The sequence below is a fragment of the Callospermophilus lateralis genome, chromosome 3, assembly GCF_048772815.1.
Source record: "Callospermophilus lateralis isolate mCalLat2 chromosome 3, mCalLat2.hap1, whole genome shotgun sequence".
In the NCBI taxonomy this organism is placed as follows: domain Eukaryota; kingdom Metazoa; phylum Chordata; class Mammalia; order Rodentia; family Sciuridae; genus Callospermophilus; species Callospermophilus lateralis.
The window spans coordinates 71956170-71980025 of NC_135307.1; the positions used below are offsets into that span (position 1 = coordinate 71956170).

General features: G+C 39.0%; 1 protein-coding gene across 1 annotated transcript in view; it reads right to left on the reverse strand.

Annotated features, from left to right (window-relative positions):
* Positions 1-2615: 2615 nt before the first annotated feature.
* Positions 2616-23856, reverse strand: part of Kiaa0586 (KIAA0586 ortholog) — a 183569-nt gene continuing 162328 nt past the window's right edge. Inside the window, exon 31 of the mRNA XM_076850421.2 lies at positions 2616-2665. Coding sequence (XP_076706536.2) covers positions 2643-2665 — 23 coding nt within the window. The 3' untranslated portion in view covers positions 2616-2642. The remainder of the gene's footprint in view (positions 2666-23856) is intronic.

Consider the following 23856-nt stretch of genomic DNA (forward strand, 5'->3'; position numbering starts at 1 on the left):
CAGCTGACTGCCAAAGGCTGGGAATAGCTGTAGTTCAAGATCAAGGCTTAACAAAATGACTTCCTAGACTGCTCCACTCCAGGGCTTTCTGAAACCAAACAGCTTGGACATAGCCCTGAAGTTTCACTTTTTTTTTTTTTTTTTTTTTTTTTTTTTTTTGTGATGCTGGGGATTGAACCTATGGTATCAAGCATTTTAGACAAGGAAGTTCTCTACCACTGAGCTATGTCCCCATCCCTTGGACAGACTTTTGGGGGAGGACAAAGGATGGTTATTTTAGTCAGCTTTTTTGCTGCTGGGACTAAAAGACCCGACAAGAACAATTTTAGAAGAGGAAAAGTTTATGTGGGGGCTCACAGTTTCAGAGGTCTTAGTCCATAGATGGCAGACTCCATTCCTCGGGGTCTAGGTGAGGCAGAACTTCATGATGGAAGAGTGTGGTGGAGGAAAACAGCTCAACGCATTACACCAGGAAGCAGAGACTCCACTTTCCCAGATACAAAATATATACTCCAAAGGCATAACCCCAATGCCCTCCTTCTCCAGCCACATACTGCCTTCAGTTACCAGTTAATCCTCATCTGGGAATCAATTCATTGATCCAGTTAAGGCTCTCATAATCCCATTATTTTCACCTCTGAATATTCTTGCAATGTCTCACACATGAGTTTTTGGGGAACACCTAATATCTAAACCATAACAGTGGTATTTATTTATTTATTTATTTATTTGTCTGTTTATTTATTTTTGTACCAGAAATTGAACCCAGGGGTGCTTAACCACTAAGCCACATCCCCAGCCCTTTTTATTTTTTTTATTTTGAGACAGAGTCTTCCTAAGTTTCTGAGGCTGGCTTTGAACTTGCAATCCCCCTGCCTCAGCCTTCTGAGCCACTGGGATTACAGGCATGAGCACTGTGCCTAGCTTTCTTTTCTTTCTTTCTTCCTTTTTCTTTTTTAAGGAAACAATAAAATAAAGATGCCACTAGAAGGCAATTTCCTGAATACTACCACAGCAGTCATTGAAAAATCTGAGGATCTTAAGCTCAGTGGATGCTTAAGCATATGTGTGTGTGTATATACATGTATATACATACACATAGATACACACACATACACACACAGATCTAGATCTATGTATGTATATATATAGTTCATGTATGTGTCTAGATATAGCTCTAGATATACTTACGTATGTAGATAGATAGATATTTATGGCTTCTTCCTTTTTTTTTTTAATCAGGCTTCACCATTTTAAAAAATATTTATTTATTTATTTTAGTTGTAGGTGGACACAATACCTTTATTTTATTTTTATGTGGTGCTGAGGATCGAACCCAGTGCCTCACGCATGCCAGGCAAGCGCTCTACCACTGAGCCACATTCCCAGCCACTATGGCTTCTTTCTGACATTGTCTGCAGCTCCATGGTGCATTCAAGACAGGAAGCAAGAAAAGGAAGTACAGGAGGAAGCAAAGCCCCAAGTTTTCAATATGTCTTCAACATGCCCCTTGTCCTCTAATAGACCCTGTCCCGTTGGTCACAGAAAACTGGCACATTATTCTCAAAACAGACATTCTGCTCAGACTGAACCCTCTTCCCTCAGCACTGACCTAGACACCTTGTTCTCTAGGTTTTCTTGCTGCCCCTCCAGTTCTAGAGCCTTTCTGTAGAGCACAAGGGACTATGTGGACTGAGGAGAGGAGCGAGGGCATTTGGGAGCAAGTGTCTCTTGGCTCAGCTTCTGTCCCCTCCAAGTGTGGACTCACTATTGTTCTTCTGCTCCATCCTCACCTTCTTCATCAAGAATCGGTCTACTTTTAATATTTTATTTTTTGGTACTCCCCACAGAAGCTTATTTTTTCAAAAAGGAAGCATTGTTCTGCTTAAAGAAAACAGTAGCTTTACTGTCACTATGAATCAGGCAAATAGTTAAAAGCAAGAGGGCAAAGCCAAATGGTCAAGGGTAGCTCCTGGATTGGTCATTTACTAGTCCCATGATCTTGAGCAAGGTGTGTGTGTGTGTGTGTGTGTGTGTGTGTGTATGTGTGTGTATCGCAGGGCCTTGTGCATGGGAAGCATGTACTTACCAGTGAGCTACATCCCCAGCCCTAGTTACTTAATTTTTTTCCCCTGTTCCTTAGTTCATTCACCTGCAAAATGAGGTTAATGATTGTACTTACCTCACCGGGTTATGAGGATAGAGTAGTTAATACATGTCGTTTAAAATAGCGCTAGGGACACAGTAAGTTTTGTGTATTCACTTTCACTGTTACTCCAAGGCTTTGTAACAACAAGGTTTTGTTCATTTCTGTATCCTAAGTACCTAAAACGTTCTTTGGCAAGAAATGAATTGAATGGATTGGATGAATAGCATCATTCCTTGCAGCTTCAAAGTTATATCACTTCTGACTAGCCAGATACGCTCTTAGCAATAGGTCCAGGGTGCTGTGGCGTCCTGCATCTTAGAAAGGCAGTGAGTGCCTCAGTAAAGGGGATGGCCTGGAGGGAAGGGCATTGCAATGACAAGGACAAGTCCTGCTATTTCTATGGCCTCAGTTTTTTCTCCATGTAAAATTTAAAGATTGGATTCCATCTCTTGGGTCCCCTTCTTCCTCTGGGAGAAGTCTTTTCTGCTGTCCTTTAATAAACTTTTATTTTCCACTCTAAAATAAAATAAAATAAAATAAAATTTAAAGGTTGGAACCAGAAGATGTGACTCAGTCAAGGGACAGACTGTTAAAGAAAACTGACAACGCACAGCTTTTTTTTTTTTTTTATCTAAAAAAATTAGCTAAGCTCACAGAAAACCATGACCCTGGAAAATAATTGTTCAACTATAAAAATGTCCCAAAGAGACATCAAAAATTATACTAAAATCTATAACTCTGCTCTAAAATTACAATATACTACTTCTTCATTAGCACAGATTAAATATTTTATTAGGATTGCCCCTCAAAGTTACATAAAGGAAAGGGGTACCAATTTTGAAGACATAAATACTCTGTTTCAAAGACCCCAGCCAATACCCCTATGATCCCCAGACTCCATCTGGCTAGGGCATGGGGATGCTCCTGCTGGCTGCCTGTCACCTGGGAAAGAAGCACATCAGGGAAGAGCACACTTGAGATCCATTACTGTCAGTTCAGTTGAAATTACATGTATTAGTGCTCAAATTAGATTGTTTACATAATAACAATTACCATCAGAGGAAAGGCAGGCATTGAAATGTGCCTGTGCAGTTGACGCCCGAGAATAATGGAGAAGCACACCCCGCACTTGGTATGTGTAATGAGTACCTGGACATCCAGGAAGACACACAGAGGGGCACAGATCAGTGGTAGGGGAAGCATGAGTGAGCACAGCGCTAAAGGAACTCTTTGGCGGACATTATGTGTTAGTGAGGTCCAGCAGAGTCCAATCTCCCTTCTCCCTGTGACAGGCTAAACTTGACCTTTAGGAATAAGATAATGATTTACTCCAAGGTGCCCTCAACTCACTTTGTATGTTTGTGTGTTGGGGGGGGGGGCGTTACTAGGAATTGAACCCAGGGGCGCTTACTCACTGAGCCACATCCCCAACCCTTTTTATTTTTTAGCTTGTATTTTGAGACAGGGTTCCGCTAAGTCACTTAGTACTTCACCAAGTTGCTGAGGCTGGCTTTGAATTCGTCATCTGGCTGCTTCAGCCTCCAGAGTTGCTGGGATTACAGGTAAGCACCACCGTGCCTGGCCTCAACTCGCTTTTGAACCTTTCACAGCTCTGTTTTGTGAGAGATGGAATTTCTCTTCTTTAGACTAGGAAATTTCCTTTTAGGGCACCCACACCCACTAGGGCCTTAGCATCTCAGACCTGGTCAGCTCTTCATACTGAACCCAGCATACAAAGCCACCTCCTACCTGACATAATCTCCATTTATCAACTCTGTAAGTTTAGTGACCCAAGGTTTATTCCAGGGACCAGATGAGACTGTTGGTCATTTAAAGTCTTTGTCTAAACCGTTCTGACCTAGTGTTCTCTCACATTTGGAGAATATCAGTCTTGTCTTTGACAGATTCCAGTTGTGTGCCCTTGCTTAAGGAGAGGACCTCCTATTATTGGGCATTGAACTTCAGCCTCTCTCTTTTTCTGTGTACTCTGAGCTCTCTCTAGTACTTTTGAGTACTTATTCTTTCCTTCAGCCCTCTCTTAATTAACCTTGACATTAGTAGTTAATCTTTAATTCCTCAATATTATCATAATTACTATGTTAATAATATATGCTCATCACAGAACAAAGAGGAAATATAGGAAAAAAGAAAGAAAATCATTGAAATTTGAAATAATTTCATCATTACTTTTTCTCTTCAGGCAAGTAGAGATCATAACAAAGATATAATACAAAAGTGGCCCAGTCATTTATGTTTAACAGTTTATCTGGAAAATATGAATTCACACAAGACTGCAAAAAAAAAAAATAGTATGCAGAGTCCTGTGGACCCTTTGATCTTTTTTTTTTTTTTTTTTTGGTGTACATTGAACCCAGGGGCACTCTACCATTTAAGTTCATCACCCTCCCCAGCCCTTTTTCAGTTTGTTGTTGTTGTTGTTGTTGTTTGATACAGGGTCTTGATAAATTGAGGCTGGCCTCTAACATGTGATCCTCCTACTTCAGCCTTCCATGTAGCTGGGATTACAGGTAGCCCCGAATATTACATCTTTATAATCCTCGCCTCTGTCTGTAACCCATGATGATCATGAATATGTTCTACATATCTACCATTTTGTCTTTTTGAAATTATCATAAGACTGGAATCATGATATATGTGATTTTTTGAGATTAACTTTTTAAAAGCATAAATCCTTGAGATCATCCAAGTTGTTGCATGGATTAATAGTTCATTGCTTTTTCTTGATGAATAGTATTCTGTGGTAGGGCTCTGCCATTGTTTGTTTAAGCATTCACCCATTAAAAGATGTGATAGTTGTTTCTGATTTGGAGTTATTAAAAATAAAGCTAATCTGAATGTTTGTGTGCCTGTTTTTGTTTGCATGTAAGTTTTCATTTCTCCTCCTCCTCCTCCTTCTTCTTCCCTTCTCTCCCCCTTCCTTTTCTTCTTCTTTTCTTTCTTTTTCTTCATATCAGGGATTGAACCCAGCATACTGAACTATATCCCCGACTTTTTTTTTTTTAAGAGAGAGAGAGAGAGAGAAAGAAAGAGAATTTTAATATTTATTTTTTTAGTTTTCGGCGGACACAACATCTTTGTTTGTATATAGTGCTGAGGATGGAACCCGGGCCACATGCATGCCAGGCGAGCGCGCTACCGCTTGAGCCACATCCCCAGCCCTATCCCCTTTTTGTTTTTTATTTTGAGACAAGGTCTCATTAAGTCACTTAAAGCCTTGTTAAATTGCTGAGGTTGACTTCAAATTCACTATTCTCTTCCTCAGCCTCCAGAGTTGCTGGGATTACAGGCATGAGCCCCTGTGCCTGCTATACATTTTCATTTCTTTGGGACAAATTCTTGTGAGTGCAATTACTTTCATGAAAATGCCAAAATGTTTTTTAAGAGCAGCTGTACCAGAAATCCGGTCTCTCTACATTCTCACCAGTATTCGATGTTAATGCTATTTTTTTAATTATTTATTTATTTTTTATTTTTTAATTTTTAAGGCGTGTACCCCAGATTGAACTCAGGGGCACTTGTCCACTGAGCCACATACCCAGCCCTATTTTGTATTTATTTAGAGACAGGGTCTCACTGAGATGCTTAGTACCTCACTTTTGCTGAGACTGGCTTTGAACTCATGATCTTCCTGCCTCAGCCTCCTGAGCCCCTGGAATTACAGGTGTGCACCACAGCGCCTGGCTATGGCTATTTTTACTTTAGCTGTTTTAAGTAAAAAGCATTTATAACAGCAACAATATCTCAGAATAAATGGTGGAGACAGACAATGAGACTTTCTGCTTGCTTTAAAAAATTTATAATTTTCAATTTAATATTCAAAGTTGTGTTGTATAATTCTTATATAAGAATCTACCTCCCCCCATTAAATACTACTTTGTTTTATTTTATCTAAAAAAATATGAAAGAGTTCAATCTGGCATGGAGATTTCATTCAATTTGATGTCACATTGTAAGTACATTCATGGAAGATATTTTGAAAAGTATCCAGGATTTAGGGCTAGACCTTAGAATACTGGTGATCAAAACACGAGTTCTTGATCAGTAGGGTGTTTCTGTGTTCTGTTTTGCTTGTAGGACGGTCCTGGTTTATGCCTATTGTCTAATATGCCATCTGGTTTAGCATTTATTCTGGATTTTTCAATTTTTAATGAAGTATCTATCAGTAGTAATTGTTACAATCAAATAAGCTAGGGTAGAGTTAAGAGGTTTCCACACTCAATTTCTACCTTCTGCCATGTCACACACTTCATAGTATGGGACACTCATGTGAGTGAACAGAGTTCTCACGTTAACCTGTGATTAAATCTGAAAGACTCCCGGAGACACTTTGTCTTCTCCTGACCCTTTCTTTGTGACACATAGCTAACTCACTCTTTTGAACCTGCTGCTCTGCTGGCCACTTGGTATGTCAGCAGGCTATGCCACAGTCAATGAGAAACATGGGTCATGGGGACACTCTAGTGTAAATAAGATGCATGAGAAAGCCTAGAAGAAGTTCTTAAATGGTGGTTTTGCTGTCTAAAATCTATAACTATTCATTTTACTGATAACACATTTATATGGCAGTGATTCCTTTTAATAGCAATGAGATCTATAAAAATGAATATCATAGAAAAATTAAGCACTAAAAATCCAATTTAAACATGGTGGCACACTGTAATCCCAACTATTTGGAAGGCTGAGGAAGGAGGATCACAAGTCCTAGGCCAGTCTGGAAAACTTAACCAGATGCTGTCTCGAAAAAAAAAAAAAAAAAAAGAATGTGCTGGTAGAAAAGTTAACTATTAAAACTTTAGAAAATGTATTTACTTATCATTCTTACTCTGGAAACTTGATTTTTTGCTTAAATCAAGTGACTGGGTTTTTTTAAGTATCTCTGAAGATATTTTTAATTCCAAGCATCCTTATGCACATAGAATAAATAAAACAAGAGATGCTACATGTTGTCTCCATTAATAGAATAACTGCCAATTTTATTCAGTGTTATCTTTTATTTTTTTCCTTGTACTAGGGATTGAACCTGGTGCTTAACCACTGAGCTACATTCCCAGCCCTTTTATGTGTTTTTTAGAGACTGGGTCTTGCTAAGTTGCTTAGGGCCTAGCTAAGTTGCTGATGCTGGCTTTGAACTTGTGAATCTCCTGCCTCAGCCTGCCGAGCTTTCTGGGATTACAGGTATGCACCACCATGCCTGGCCAGTGTTATCATTTACTTCAATAGAAAAAAATTTCATTGCAATGTTGGCTCAATATATTTTACCCAATTCATGGTATCAAAGTAGAACTTTCAGATGTTCATTCTTTTACACCTCATATTATTGTGAATGCAACTGGAAATTCCACTCAAAAATGGGACATTGAAAGTAAAATTATTTTTTATGGTGACAATAACAAGTTTTGGTGGAACAGAACATCAAGATAAAAAACAGTATTTTCCAGCTGTTAGCAGAAATGCACTGAGAAGTGGTGAGCTGGTCATAGAATTCATAGCCATGTCCAGACAAGCTGGGAAAAGAAGCTGTAATTGACAAAGTGGACAAATACGACCTAATGCACAGTGTCGCTGAACTACAAAGCTGGCTTGAGCACTCATTTAGGCCAGCATGGTGCCACATGCTTTCTGTCCTTCCTGCCTGATAGGATAGGATGTTAGAAGTGTTTGAGCCTCTGAATTTATATATTAACTTTATATATTAACCTATCAATGACATTGAGCATTTTTATAGACAAATATTCTAAATTTGGTTTGCATGTTATTCAAAAATGTTGGAAATATGTAAAGTATTTATTGACTAGAATGCCAAATACTTCAGCTTTTGAAGCTTTAATGAATTTGCTGTTATTGGTAATAAAACTTGCAAATGGAAAGATACTGAAATGTATCCCTACAAAAGCAAGAGAGAGTGTGAATAAATTAGAAAAGAGAACTCAAATAATCCTCAGGTATAATTTGAAATTCAACAGTTATACTTTGGAATATCTTGTGGGAAATATATTTTGGTAACAATCCAGGGTAAGTGTTTATTCAGTTTGGGGGTATCTACACTTGGCAAGACATTCAAAAGATTCATAAGGCCTTTATTCGATGAGTTTTTGCTTATAAAATCATTTGTCAAATAGGCACAGTGAAGGCTGAGGCAGAAGGATGGAAAGTTTGAAGCCAGGCTCAAAATAAAATAAAAAGGGCTGCGGATGTAGCTCTGTGGCAGAGCACTTGCCTGTCCATGAGCAAAGCCCTGAGTTCAACCCCCAGCACTACCAAAAAAAAAAAAAAGAAGAAAAAGAAAAAAGAGAAAATCATACGTTGAAATACTCTAGAGACAAAAATACAGTACTTGTGAAAATAATTGGACTGAAATGTTTGATTTGAAAATTGAATATTTCATTGGTGAAAAGTCAAGAAAAATTAAATTGCAAATATATTCTGTTTAGCAGAATTTGTTTTGAGGTCACTAGTGCTTCAGTACCTAGAGAGAGAGTTATTTTTTCAGACAATAGGCAGCTTAAGGTGATAACAATTTTAAATGTATTAACAATTTAAAATGTATTAACCTTAGAATGCAATCTTCAAGTTGATTGCAAGCACTTATAGATTAATTTACCATAATAAGACCATATTAAAATATATATTCCTCAGAAAAATACCAATGACACTATATTAAGCAAAATATTACAAAAATTGATTAGCTCAGAAAACTTAACACCAAAACAACAAATAACTCAATCAATAAATGGGCAAAAGAACTAAGCAGATATTTCCCAAAAGAAGAAACACAAATGGTCAACAGATATATGAAAAATCAACATCCCTAGAATCAGGGAAATGCAAACCAAAATTACATTAAGACTTCATCTCACTTCAGTCACTATGGCAATTATCAAAAATACAAACAATAAGTACTGGTGAGAATGTGGGGGAAATTGTACACTTGTACCTTGTTAGTGGCACTGCAGACTAGTACAGCCATTCTGGAAAGCCACGTGAAGGCTCTTCAAAAATCCAGGAATGGAACAACCCTATGACCCAGCTATGCCATCTCTTTGTATTTATCCAAAAGAACTCAAATCAGCATGCTTTACCAATAAAGCCCCTCCGATGTTTATAGCAGCACAATTCACAATAGCCAGATTATGGAATCAGCCCAGATTACAATCAATAGATGAGTGAATTAGAAAAATGCATACACACAATGGAGTTCTATTCAGCCATAAAAAAGAATAAAATTATGGCATTTGCTGGTAAATGGATGGAAATGGAGAACTTCATGCCTAGTGAAATAAGCCAGTCTCAGAAAATCAAGGAGCAAATGTTTTCTCTCATCTGTGAAACTGGAGCAAAATAAAGGAAAGATTGTATATCATAAAGATATAGGGAAGATCAGTAGAATAGGAGATTAAGAGAGTGAAGAGGGATAGGAAAGAGGAGGGGAGGAAATGCAGAATCAATTTAATAAAATCACATTATTTATATATATATATATATATATATATATATATATATATATCACAGGAAATTTTACCTTTATATATATGTAGAAAGCACCAATTAAAATGAATAATAAATGAGTGAAAGGAAGATCATTATTAATGAGTAGAGTAAGCAGAACAGGGAGAGGGAGGGGAAACAGGAACTGAAATGGAGTAAATAAAATTCCATGCATGTATGATGTTGTCAAAATGAACCCAATTTTGATGTCTAGCTAATAAATGCTCTAATAAAAAAGAAAACTACCAGTGACTTAATATTAAACAGAATACTATAAAAACTGATTAAAGTATATTAATATAATAGAATAAATTTTCTGATATCATTTTTTAAATTCTGATAATCAACATAAATAATTGTAAATTTTTCTTTTTTATTCTTTAGAAAAAAATGTTATTTTGAAATAGGTTTGAGGCACACTTTATAGGTCTATCAATCTTTTTTTTTTTTTTTTTGAGATATGATCTCATTATCTTGCCCAGGCTGACCTTGAACTCCTGGTTTGACCTTGAACTTCTTGCTTCAGACTCCTGAGTACTGGCACTATAGGCACTACTACTGTACCCATCTTTAAGTCTACTATTCTAACAAAACTAATTTGTTGGTCAACAGATGCTTTTGTAGGGGAGCAGATTCGGCTCTGAACCCAGAGCGTTGCACATGCTAAGCTAGTCCCCCAACATAAATACATAGTTTTAAAAAGTGTATAATTAACAATTTTAGTATCACTCTTAGAAGTGTCCAAATCTGAAAGATGAATTAAATGATCACTCTATTCAGGAGGCACTTTTATATTAATCTTTGTTTCAACAAGCAGACTGTAGCATGTTCATGCAGAGATTACACAGATGGTTTGGTGGGTCAGTTGCCTTGGAATTAAGTTATCCTAATGGTGGGTGACGGTCTGAACACCATGCAGTGACCACACTGACAATGAAGAAAATGTCTCTAATGATGTCTACCAAACATTATAGGATTCTTCTTCCTTAAAGAGAAAAAGGGAAAGTCAAATAACAGTGGCTTTGGCAAATGCAAGGGGATAGCTATGTTTTCCATGTGCATAGAGCATAAAGGTACTATAATAATGGTCTTCAGTTCCATAAAGAGCTGAAAAAAGAGCTCCTACACAGCCCTTAAATCCACACTGTCCAGAAAGAAAAGAGGGATACAGCCACAACTTTCTTCCATGATACCCTTTTGGCTTACCCTGCTTCACATAATAATCTAACTTCTACTGTCCAACTTCTGGGCTCTGGTAGAGGCATTGAAAGATTTATATCAAGCTGCATCCCATAGACATAGCCTTAGTACATTCTGTAGCTAATTTGCTGGGCTTGCTGTGGGTGTGGTGGGGGCAGAGATTGAACCCAGGGCCTCACACAGCCTAGAGAAGTGCTCTACTATTGAGCTGCACCCCTAGCCCTCCGTGCCTAATTCGTAATTCCACATAAACCTTTCTAGGTTTAGAAAGTAGCAAGCATAGAAGAAAGAATGTAAATGCTGACACTGGATACTATTTCACCAGATGCGTTCTCTTGAACATCAGAGCTCCTTATCTCTCTTTAAATACTAACCAGGACAGACCCTGCATAGCTTCCAAGATCTGGAGTATTCAGGGAGATATGGCTATAGACAGAATTCCTCATCTGTTCAATAAGAATGATAATAATAATACCCAGACATAATAGAATTTGCAGCCCGAGGACAATTTGCTATTTAAAATACAATTAACTATTCTTGCTTCTGTCCCTTAGGAAGGAAACAATTTCTCTGGAGTAGGTCAAGTTTTTTACACAACATCTTTGTATGTGGGGCTGAGAATTGAACCCGGGCCACACGCATGCCAGGCGAGCGCACTACCACTTGAGCCACATCCCCAGCCCTAGGTCAAGTTTTTTGACCAATGAAATACTTTGATTAGCACCACATGCTCAAACCCTGGGCAGAGGGCATGGTTTGGAAACCTATTAGGAAAAAAGGAGGAGTTCTAGCTAAGCTAAATTTCAGTAAATAAACAGACATTTGAAGGGATTCTGTAATCTGAAATTCTCTATCCCCAGACTCACCCCTCTGCTTTATTACCCCAGGCACTTTTAACAAAATTGTAGTCCATTTGATTGCCTCTTAGAAATGGTATTTTGGGAAACTTTAGGATGGGGTCAGCATCACGGACATGTAACCTGTGCAGTCACACAAGGCCCGAAGCTTAAAAAGGCCCTATGCTTGGTTTAATGCCTTCCTGTCACCATCTTGAATGTCTTTCATTTTCTTTTCCTCCCTCCCTACAACCCCAGTGCTGAGGATAGAACCCAGGGCCTTGTGCATACTAGACAAGTGCTACACCACTTAGCTATACCCCCATCTTATCTTGAACTTCTTCTATTTTAAAAAAAATTATATATATATAATTTTAGTTGTAGATGAACACAATACCTTTATTTTATTTATTTATGTGGTGCTGAGGGTCAAACCCAGTGCCTCACATGTGCTAGCAAGTGCTTTATCACTGAGCCCCAACCCCAGCTCTCATCTTGAACTTCTTAATAATTTTTTTTTAACCAAGGGTCTCTTTATTTTCATCTTGCACAAGGCCCTAAATTATGTAGCCAACCCTGCTTTAGGAATAGGATCCGTATTCTCTCTTGGAGTCCATGAGTCAGTGAAGATAAGGGGCATGTCAGAAGGCCAAATGTCAGTGAGAGTAAGAATTCAGAAGGATCACATCAGAGCTAGTGGTAACTTAGATCAAGTGATCTATCCCAACCTCAGTGACAGCATTGGATTACCACAGAATATTAGGAAATCCAAATCAATTTCATGTAATTTTCAAAGACTGGGGTAACCCCAACATCATCTGTATTATATTATTCTAAGTAGATAGTATAATATATTGCAAAATTGTCTAATATTATTATCTCTTTAGAATTATATTTAGAGTAGCAATGAGAAAGTATGACTGCACATGAATAAGCACTAATAAACATGTGTTTTTGGTGCTTCTCTGATTCTCTCTTCCAAATAATGTATCTCAAGATGTATAAATTCTGGACTCTGAAGAGCTACAAGATGTAATTTACAGATGTGTTGCTGGTTATACTGTGAATGATATTCTCATAACAGCCTATTTTAGTTTTACCAGAATTTCCAGGGCCAGACTGACAATGAAAAGAAAGTGTTAATTGGAAAGTAGAGCAATGAAAACAATACTGCTCTAATGTGTTTATGGAGAAATATTTTTAACACAAATAGTAGCTCTGTGGCCCAGCCTCACTGTGAACATCAACCACAATCGGGGTCATTTTCCCTCCGAGGATACTAGGGAACAGAAAGAACTCATTTTATTCCAAACCTGGGAGAGGCTGAATACTTCTCTTGGACCTTCGGCCTATATCAATTTTCTTATTCTGAAACACATTTGCTTTTCCATTTGAGGTGAAACAAAAATCTTTCTAAAATACTCAGCTTTCTTTGCACACTGCTATCCTGTGGAAAGGAAAAATTAAACCACATACATCTTTTACTTCACATTCATGTCAAGTTTGTCCAATACAAAATCCTTAAATTCTTAAAACACGGATATTTGACTTTAGGTCTTGATATGGTGATGTAAATAGAAGTAGGTCATTTCTAGGGCATTATCTCATTGTACTGTCCTGTACCGGAGGGAGTGGATGTTTGACACTCACCAGTTCTTATCCAGAAAGAGGATGTGGTAGGCAGAATTTTAAGGTGACTGTCAGTGGACCGTACCCTTGAGTGGCAGCAAGAGCCATAAGTTGCTTCTAAACAGCAGAATAGGGCAAAGGGGATGGGACATCACTCTCATGATTATGTTACATTGTATAAGATTTTTCTAGCTGTAAAAAAGGTCTGTAATCAGTTGACTGTTTAATCTAAGAGAGGTTGTCCTGGGTGGCCTGACCCAATCTGGTAAGCCCTCCCAAAGAGGATCCAAAGGTCAAAAATGCTGGCTTTAGAGTAGCAAGCTGCCATAACTTCTACCATACAATACCATAAATCCTACCAACAACTACATGAATGTAAGGGAGGATCCCAAGCCTCAGGTGAAACCCCAGCCCCAACCGACTCCTTATTTTCAGCTTTGAGAGTCTCTGAACAGAGAAACTAACACAGCAGTGCTCAGATTCCCGAACCATGCAACTGTGAGATCTTAAGTGTACTCTCAAGGTGCCAAATTTCTGGTAATTTGCTACACAGCCAAAGAAAACCTAATAGACAGGGCTAGAACACCAAAAGTGAGGGCCAAATAGGGAACCTATCGACCTACCAAGGAAGTCGTGAGCTAGATGATAATTAACCAACTGAAAATGCTCAGCCGCTGAGAGCCCCAGCATAGCCCTACTCCTTCACAGGGAAACAGAAGTGAGAAAAGAAATAATAGACTCCTTTTCAGGTCTGAAATAAAAGCCACCTCTCATTTAATTATCATCCAATGCACTTCCATAATCTTAGCTGGTTTGCTATTCAAGTCAGACTTCTTGTTGCAGAGCAAAGGGAAGACAGAAATGTAATCTCAAGGTTATTGATTATCTTCCAAAGTATCTATGTGCGTTAGTCAGCAACTCTCCTTTGCAATGTCTTTGAAAGGAGATAGCATTTAGATGCTACTGCACGGCTCCCATCCAGTTCTCCAAATCAGCTAGAAAATGCGAATCACTTCTTTCAAATAGTTAGACAGCAGTATGTGGCCCTGGTATCACTTAATAGTGTGATCTAATTACTGATTTTTTTTTTACTCCATTTATAAAGAGAAAGGGAAAAAAATTGGGCTCTACTAATGTATGAAGCTGTTGGACATAAGGAGTCACCCCCAAAGCTCCCGTGTTAATGCAGGAATATTTAGAAGTGAAATGATTCAGTTATGACAGCTGTAACTTAATCAGCCCATCCTACTTTGAACAAACTGGCTGGGAGAACTATAGGCAGGTGGGGTGTGGCTGGAGAAGGTGAGTCACTGGTGGTGGTAGGGGATGCCTGGAAAGGTGCATCTTCTCTGTGGCTCCTTCTTCCCCTACCCCCTGCCACTCTCTCTTTCTCTACTTCTCAGGTCTGCCATGAGGTGAGCAGTCTTTCCGCACCCTGCCCTTCTGTCATGATATTCTGATTCATCTCAGGCCCAGAGCAATGGAGTTTGCCGAACTTGGACAGAACCTCTTGAACAGTAAACTAAAAACTTTTCCTCCTCTAAGTTGTTCTGGTCAGATATTTTGGTCACCCAGCAATGAAAACCTAACTAACACAGAAAGCTTGAAGAATCTTCAATGACTTTTAGTATTGGAGCTCTTGGGTTCTAGGAAATATATAAATTTATATGAAAGAATTTACTTAAAGCGGTCTATTGTTTATCGTTTAGTTCCTGAAAAGCTGTGAATCAATTTTGTCATCAATTAAATCTCATTTTCAATGCATCAGGGAGCTCAACATTTGGAGGAAGTCTGCAGTAACGCAAATTAGCTTTTTGTGGTATGTTTAATTAGGCAATCTAAACCTTCTGCTATATTAATATGGATTTTTGCATATCAGGAGTTCTTAAGATGGAGAATTAGTAAGAAAAATTACTCTTGATTCATTTTTGTGAAGTGTAGTGCCCAGAGAAACCTTGACTCGTGTAAGATAGGCCTTGTGGGAAGGAGGCAGCAGGAACAGATCTGGGATATTAAGGAGAAAAGCCTGAAGGGCCATTGGAAATCCATGTCCTCCAGGAGAGCTATAGATTGTAGGGAGCTTAAGTGTACTCTCAAGATGCTAAATTTCTGGTAAAAATGTAGAGGCTTCTGTTAGGATATGGGTAAAACCTCAAGCCAGGATATTAAGGAAAGAAACCTTGCTGGGCACTTGGTGCATGCCTGTAATCCCCATGGCTCTGGAGGCTGAGGTAGGAGCATCTGGAGTTCAAAGTCAGCCTCAGCAAAAGCAAGGCACTAAGCAAATTAGTGAGACCCTGTATCTAAATAAAAAATGTAAAATAGGGCTGGGGATATGGCTGGGTGAGTGCTCCTGAGTTCAAACCATGATATCAAAAGAAAAAAAAGAAAAGAAACCTCAAGTGTTAGGAAATAGAGTCATATCCATTTATTTATTTATTCATTTTTGGTGCTAGGGATGGAACCCAGGGCCTCACACATGTCAGGCAAATGCTCTACCACTGAGCTATACTCCTTACCCCCAAGACTGCAATCAGACTCCAAGGGATGAAGTTCTGGAAACTCTGTGTATTAGCTGTGTCACAAGGGGAAGCTCTTAACCATTCTGTGCCCATTTCTTGTCTGTAAAATGGGAAAAATTAAATCCCAATTTTATAGGGTTACTGTGAAGATAAATGGAAAAATGCAATAAAGTATCCAGTGCTTACTAAGTGTTTAATCATTCTAAGCTATCACTATTTAGCACAAAAGAGTTGTAAGAGGTTTTAATTATTAAAAAGACTAAATTAAAAAAAAAAAGATAGCACAGAAGAAAATAAGCATGGCTTGGGAAAATGTGTCAGTTTCTCTGGCGGCAGAATGTCTTGAGCATTTGCAGTTCAATGGCTTCCTACTATTTTTAATCTTTATCTCATTTAGAATTCCAGATGGTCCCCAATTTGCAATGGTTCAACATATGACATTTTTTTGTTTTGTGATGTTACAAAATGATACACATTCACTAAAAACTACATTCTAATTTTGAATTTTGATCTTTTCCTGGACTATCAATATGCAGTCCAATCCTCTCCTTGATACTGGGGAACTGTCGTGAACCATAGCTCCCAGTCAGCCAGAAGATTCAGGGGAAATAACCAAGACTCTGTGGCCTGATAACCTCTGATATTCTATAGGTTTGGGGTATTCAATGCATTTTTTAAAATAAGCAATATTGTCAACTCACAATGGTTTTATCGGGAAAGAACCCAATTGTAAGTCAAAGAGCAACTGTATAATGAAGAATGTTGGGAATAAATAACCCCACCCTATAGTCCCAGGAGCCTGTCATTGCAGGAAGGAAGGATTAGGTACCAGCTCTGTGTGTTCTCTACTGAGCAGACACACAGGATTTTTTTTTTTTTTTTTTTTTCCAGTACTGGGCACTCAAGCACATTCTCTGCAATGATATGATATGTGAGCCAGACTGTTTGGGGGCAGCTTTCGTAAACTCCCCACTCAATGCATAGTTGCAAGGATGATATTTTGTATTCATCTCATGCCTTGATAACACTTTTCTGATCATAGAGTAGCATCAGCTCCTGAAAACACCCAGCCTTTCAAAAGCCTGGAACTACAATAGCAATAAGTGCGCATCCCTTCAGAGCTTGAAGTGGTGGTAAATCCTCTCTCTCTGAGCTGCCAGCCTAGAAGCCCGCTCCCTCCTTTGTTAGGAATTCTGGTCACAAAAACCTACAATAAAATGCTGCAGGCACATCAATAAAGGATATAATGAAATCAAATGAGTCTTGTTCCTTACATTTACATGCAAAGTATATCAAAGGAGCATCCAGTTTGTTCTGAGATCCACACAATGGATTCTTTTGTGTAAGGGGAGAGAAGATATATGAAGCTGAATTAGGAAGCAATTCCAATTAAAAGGGCTGTGTTTAAGGCTTCAAAGACAATGCAGCCTTTGCTAGACAGTTAGCTATTAGAAGTGTCTGGCTGCTGTGATGGTTTTATGGTAATTGGACTAGAGCTGAGTGGAAGAGAACACAGAAATACCACCCCTCAGTCCCAGACTCCAGGGTTACACTCTCTCAGAGCCACCTTACTCCTGTGTAACCTCGGGATAATAATAGTACCTGCCTAATAGGGTCGTTTCAGGAATGACAAGAAATAACTCACATAAATGATTTTGGGCAGTGCCAGGCACATGCTAAGCACTCTAGTTAGCTATTGTGGTTGTGACTTCCTCCAACTGGCCCCCACCCCGGTGCTGGCACCTTGCCTATGTGAATGGGCCAGAATTACCCAGATGACAAGTGAATGGGCCCTGGAAGTATGTCTGGGCATGGAAGCCACCTGCTTTGTGGTAAAGAGAAAGTTGTCCTTTGGCACAAAGACCTCTAAAAGTCAAGTCCAACTTTCCATCCTAGAGAAGTGAAGTTCCTTTTTGCTAATATTGGATGCCAGGGATGGGTTCCATTTGAATTAGCTCATCTGTTTCCCACACACTTCTCATATTTTGTAAGCTTGACAATCAGAGAGTTGGTAGACTGTGTCCCAGAGATAAGTTATTCCCCGTGGCAGGTTGTCTGCAATTTTTCTCCAGCTTTTCCATTTATCTTAAATGGGTTCTACCTTCCTAAAATTGAATAGGAAGGTAGCCACAATGTCCGCTCAGATTTACAGATGAAACACTGTGGCATGTTTGTCTATTCAGGGAATCACACTTCTAAGGGTATAAGAACATGCAGCGTTGGCCTATTTGCCTCTCGCCTGGATTACCAAAGGCCTCTGGAGTTTCCCTTAGTGAAGGAATCCTCCAAATTCTTGGCTTTTGTAACTTTAGTCACTCTTCATTTACCTTATTAGAAGTGTAGATAATTGCGGTTAGGAACATGGGTTGGGGAAAACTGAAGTATAAACTGGACACAGCTGAAATTATGGAATAGAGGAGAAATTCAGAACTGAAAGGAACCATCAACAGTTCTCACAGACATGAGGTGCCTGAGGATGCCCACCATACATAGGAAATAGAAGAGAATAGCCTGAGAGTAGCACTAGGAAGCAGTAGATCTACAAAGCACAGGCTACTATTGGATGCTATTATTTTGTACATGTAGATGGGCTTGAATCTTAGTGTTTTGGAGGTAAGAAAACCCTGAGGAATGAGGACATGAAGCCATCACTCTTGTAGTGACATTTCAAAACCGGTATTGAGAAAGTAAGAGAAAAAGGAAAAGGGAGGCTACAAAAGGGGCTCTATTTCTGTAATTTTGGGTTTCTTTAAGAAAAAAGAATCGAAAGCAATTATGGGAGAAAGGTAAATACTTGTTAAATACATATGGATAGTCACAGGTATTTGTCAGGTGACTTTCTCTCTGTACTTGGCTATATGCTGGAAAGTATTTCACAATGTTTTTGAATAATTATGCTGATTCTGAAGGAAAAATAAAGAGTTTTGGGCAACTAAAAGGGAGATGTTCTGGCTAAGAAAAGCATAATGAAAAGAAAATAAATGAAGTGAGAGCATGAAGAGGGCCCTATGCTCCCTCTGAGGTAAATAAGAGTGATCTGGAAGGTGCAAAGCTGGTACAGAAAACTTGGATGCGGCCAAAGCTGTTTTGATTATAAAAAGCAGAAGTTGGCCACAGGGGCTGGCACCTTTGAACTGCCCTGCAGCTGTTCCTCACGTAGTTCTCTCCTTTTTCTTTCTTGATTTCCACGAGGTAAAGAAAAGTAACTTTAAATAATCTAAAAAATAGGCAACCAGAACAAAACAATGGTTTGGATTCTCATCACTGTACACAAAATGGTGGCCAAGTGAAAAGTAAATTTTTTCCTAAAAACAGGCTGACATGATCAAGAGAAAATACAAGTTTAGAGTTGGTGATTATGTTTGTTTACGTAGGGGAGAAAGGTAACATGAGAGTCAAGAGGAAGGGGCTGGGATGGTGGCTCAGTGGGAGAGCGCTTGCCTAGCACGTGTAAGGCCCTGGCTTCAATCCTCAGCATCACGTAAAAATAAATAAATAAAATAAAGATATCGTGTTTAGTTACAACTAAAAAATAAATATTAATTTTTTTTAAAAAAAGAAAGTCAAGAGGAAAAACCAGGATGGGGACAAAGAACTCCAAGTTCAACCTGATCATGGGCCCGCCTCCTAAAGCTGGCTTGCGGTCATAAGGCCAAGTACTCCCATCACCAAGCTCAGACCACACTGGAAATATTTCCCTGCACAAAAGATGGCTGTTTCAAGGAAAACAAAACCTGTGGAGACCCAAAGTGTTGATTGTGGGGACTATGTGTGGATTGAGACCTTTAGTTCATTTATCCATAATAAAAATTTCAAGGTGAGAGGCAAAATAAGGAATAATACCATAAGTCATTTTTGTTTATTAAAAAAGTCCTTTGTCCAAGATTCCTGTGACATAGTCAGAGAGACTGCTTCAAATCAGACTTTCTCTCCTCCCAAAGCTAACCTTGTGATATGAAGATATAGTTAAGCAAAAACTTCCTCCAAACTAGGTCTGCATAACATTTTAGCTCTTGGTATCCTTTCCACAGACATTTCCCTAATGTGAATTATAAATCAGTGCAAAAGAAAAATGTTTGCTTATTGAGCCACAATTGCCTTTTTTTAAAAAAATTATTTATTCTTATTTGTTATATGTGACAGCAGAATGCAATTCAATTCATATTATACTAATTAATATAATGTTCTACAGGCTGGGACTCTGAGAAGTTGCCCTCATTCCATAGTTATCCCTCTGGGCTCTCTTCTCAGTTCTAGGGAGACAGCAGTGAACAACAACAACAATAAAAAAGACAAAGCTCCCCTTTTCAGGAAATTTACATTCTGCTGTGGAAAAGCAATAAACATATAACCAATACATGTGTAAGGTATCGCTGGTTTCAGATGCAGTGAATACTGGTACTGGCATGCTGGTAAATGTGTAGGTTTCTGCAGGGCACTTGACAATTTCTGTGGTGTAAATATTTCTATCATGATCAATCTCAATCTACCAGTACAGCGCCACAGACAGTAAGTCAGGAAGGGGTGTATGGTAGTGCACTGTGGCGGAGTCATTCCGCTACAGAGATGAAATAGACATACAAATCCTCAAAAGCACAGAGAAGAGCAAAACGTAGGAGAATAACTAGAAAGTGATATGTATTTAGAATTTATTACCTTTGTTTTTGATATAATTAATTTAATAATTATAAGTTAAATAATTCAAATTTGAATGATGGCTTTGTTTAACAACTGGCTCACAAAATTCCTGAAAATTTGTCACGTCAGCTCAGGCTCTTATAAGCCAGGGTGAGTCAAATCCAGGACATCTGTGGTAGTGAAGAAAAGTCAGTAGGTTGAGCAATAGTGATATCTACCGCTGTGTAACAAATGACCTCCAAATAAGAACTGTTCTATTACATCTCAAGTTTTCATGGGCTAGACATTCTGACTGGACTCCGTTAGAGGGCCATCAACTGAGAGATGGATTCATTTGAGAGTCCCAGGTGGCTCTGCTCACGTCTGATGGGAATGACTAGAAGACTGGGCTCAGCTGGACCTGTTGGCTGGAGCACAGGGCCACTAGAGCACAGTGGCCTCAAGAAATCCAACACGGGCCTCCCTGAGCACTGTTCCAGGAAGGAAGAGGTAGAAGTGGTGAGTCCTGGGCCCCAAAACTGGCCCAGAGTCACCTCTGCTCTATTCTGTTGCTCAGAGTAACACCTGAACTTGCCTAATTTTGAGTGGATGTAGTCTCACCTCTCCACAGAAGTTGTATCAAAGAACTTATGGGCTGGGGCTGGGGTTGTGACTCAGCGGTAGAGCGCTCCCCTAGCATGTGCAAGGCCCTGGGTTCAATCCTTAGCACCACATAAAAATAAATAAATAAATAAAATAAAGGTATCGTGTCCAACTATAACTAAAAAATAAGTATTTTTTTTTTAAAAAAAAAGAACTTGTGGGCTCCTTTCATACACCAGTGATAAAGAAGAGAAAGGTAGTGGTGCAGGAGCTGTGAAGTTAGAGAAGACTTTTCTACTAAGATTATATTTTTTTCTGAATACCAAAGACAGTGAAAAGTGAGCCATATGAACAAATCAAATGTGTGTGCAGGGGCTGAGGCTGCAGCTCAGTGGTAGAGCACTTGTTTAGCTGGCGTGAGGCCGTGGGCTCAATCCTCAGTACCACCATAAAAAGAAGAAAAGAAAAAAAAAGTGCATACCTTTTTGAGGCCAGCTTTGGCCAGCCAATTTAGGCTAAATTCTCAGATTCGACTTTGCTCTGCCATAAAGATATCCTAACAGAAAAGTCTGAGCAGCACCAACAAGGCCAACTTTATTCCCTAGACAAAGGAATCTGAAGCCTAGAGGGACTCAGGTGCCTGTTCTAGGCACCATGTAAGGTCATGCTAGTTGGCAGCAGCAGATAGCTTGAACTCAGCTCTTCTACCCAAATCTCCTATTTAAAAGTTTAGTGGTTCTTATATAGCTCCATTTTTTTCTTATTTTTTACAAAGTTCTTTCTTTATTTCTTTGGCCCGTGAGATAGACTTTATTAACAAACATCCTTAACATTTATGATAAAATATTAACTGATTAATTCATATTATACCCACAAGAATGGTAAGAAATTTTACTCTTTATTTAATTAGTGATGAAATGTGGCATAGAGAAACGAGGCAAACTATCAAAAGTTGCTCAGCAAGCTGGAGGGAAGGTATTTGGGGATCATAGAAATATTGTAATAATTCACGAAAAGACAATCAGAATATATTAAACTCTGATAAGAACACTGACTTCTGAAAACTGTATATTTTATTTTCATATTCAAGAAATTATAAAGAAAGGGACTCACACCTCTATTTATCTAACTATGAACTATAATTGATTCCAGATTTGTCTGTTGGGGTCCACCACACAGTTTTATTTTATTTTCACATAGCTGTCTGCTTGTGTTTTTTTGTTTGTTTGTTTGTTTTTGTTTTTGTTTTCCTTTGCTTTTGTTTTATTTTGTTGTTGTTTATTTGTTTTGGGTACTGGGGATTGAACCCTGGGATGCTCTACCACTTAGCTACATCCCCAACCCTTTTTATTTTTTATTTTGAGACAGGGCCTGGCTAAGTTGCCAGGCTGGCCTTGATCCTCCTGTCTCAACCTCTCGAATTGCTAGGATCACAGGTGTGCGCCATCACACCTGGCTCACAAAAGTCTTTCCAGCCTCAGTGTTATCATACTGTTTGGCACTGGAAACTTCTCTATCTGAAACTATACATATATTATCAACAAAAATGGAATTTGTTTAGGGGCAGAGACTTGACTTTACATTTCTCCAAGGCTTCTATGTGTAACTATTCAGTTTGTACACTGCACAAAGATATCTGGCTGGGTTAGAGAGGGATTGAATGGAGCCCACACTTCAGGGCATTTTTTTCCCAATGCTTACAAAACAGAGCTGAGGGTAGCTCTGCACTTCTTATAAATTGCACATTGTGTAACGTAGTGCTGAACATAGAGAAAAGGGTCCTGGTGTGGAAAGAGAGACTAAGGGGAATGGGACATTCTGATGAAGAGTCTGCCTTCAGATCCCTCCAGAAGTTTCTCTCAAGGACATGCTCTGATTGTCAACTGCTGTATAGTTGACCATCTCAAACTTATGTAAAATAACCCATTTTGTCGCACTCTCAGATTCTGTGGATCAGGCTATTGGTTAGAGAATAACAGGTATGCATTGTCTGAGACCTCAGCTGAAAAACTCAGGAACTGAAATCACTGGGAAGTCTCTTTCCTTATATGTGTGGTGTATAGAAATGACCAAAGGCCAGATTCTTCCAGTACTGGACAGGAACACCCACATGAGGCCTCTCCAAGTGACTTAGGCTTTCCAGCTTAGGTTTCCTGCTGGTCCTAGGAGAGAGCAGCTCAGGACAGGATATACAGGAGCAAGCCTTTCAGAGGAGCCAGGTGAAAGTCACTTGGCCTTTTCTGGTCTAACCTTCAAAGTCACCCCACATTACTTTTACAACATTAAACAAAAAACAACAACAACAACAACAAAATATATATTAGTTGTTGATAGAACTTTATTTTGTCCACTTATTTATATGTGGTGCTGAAAATCAAACCCAGTGCCTCACATGTGTGAGGCAAGTGCTCTACCACTGAGCCACCGTCCCAGCCCTCTACAATATTTTATTGGCTGCAAGAGAGTCACTTTGGTCAGCTTGGATTCAAGGGAACTGAAATGAGACTGCTTTATGATATGTGGAAGCACAAGATCATATTGCAGATGAGCAAATGGGATGAGAGAAATTGTTGTGGTCATCTTCAGAAAATACAACCTGTCCCAAGGCAATGTCCCTTGATGTATAATGTATCTGTGCCACAAAAGCGGCGAAGCAGGAATTGAGGGGTTGCACCCCGTGTATCACCATAATATTCAGATAAAGAGCCAGCTGGGGCAGAGCTCTGCTTTCTGACGCCAGCATGACTTGAACAGCCCCTGTCTTTTCAATCTGTGGTCAGGGAGGGAGCACAGT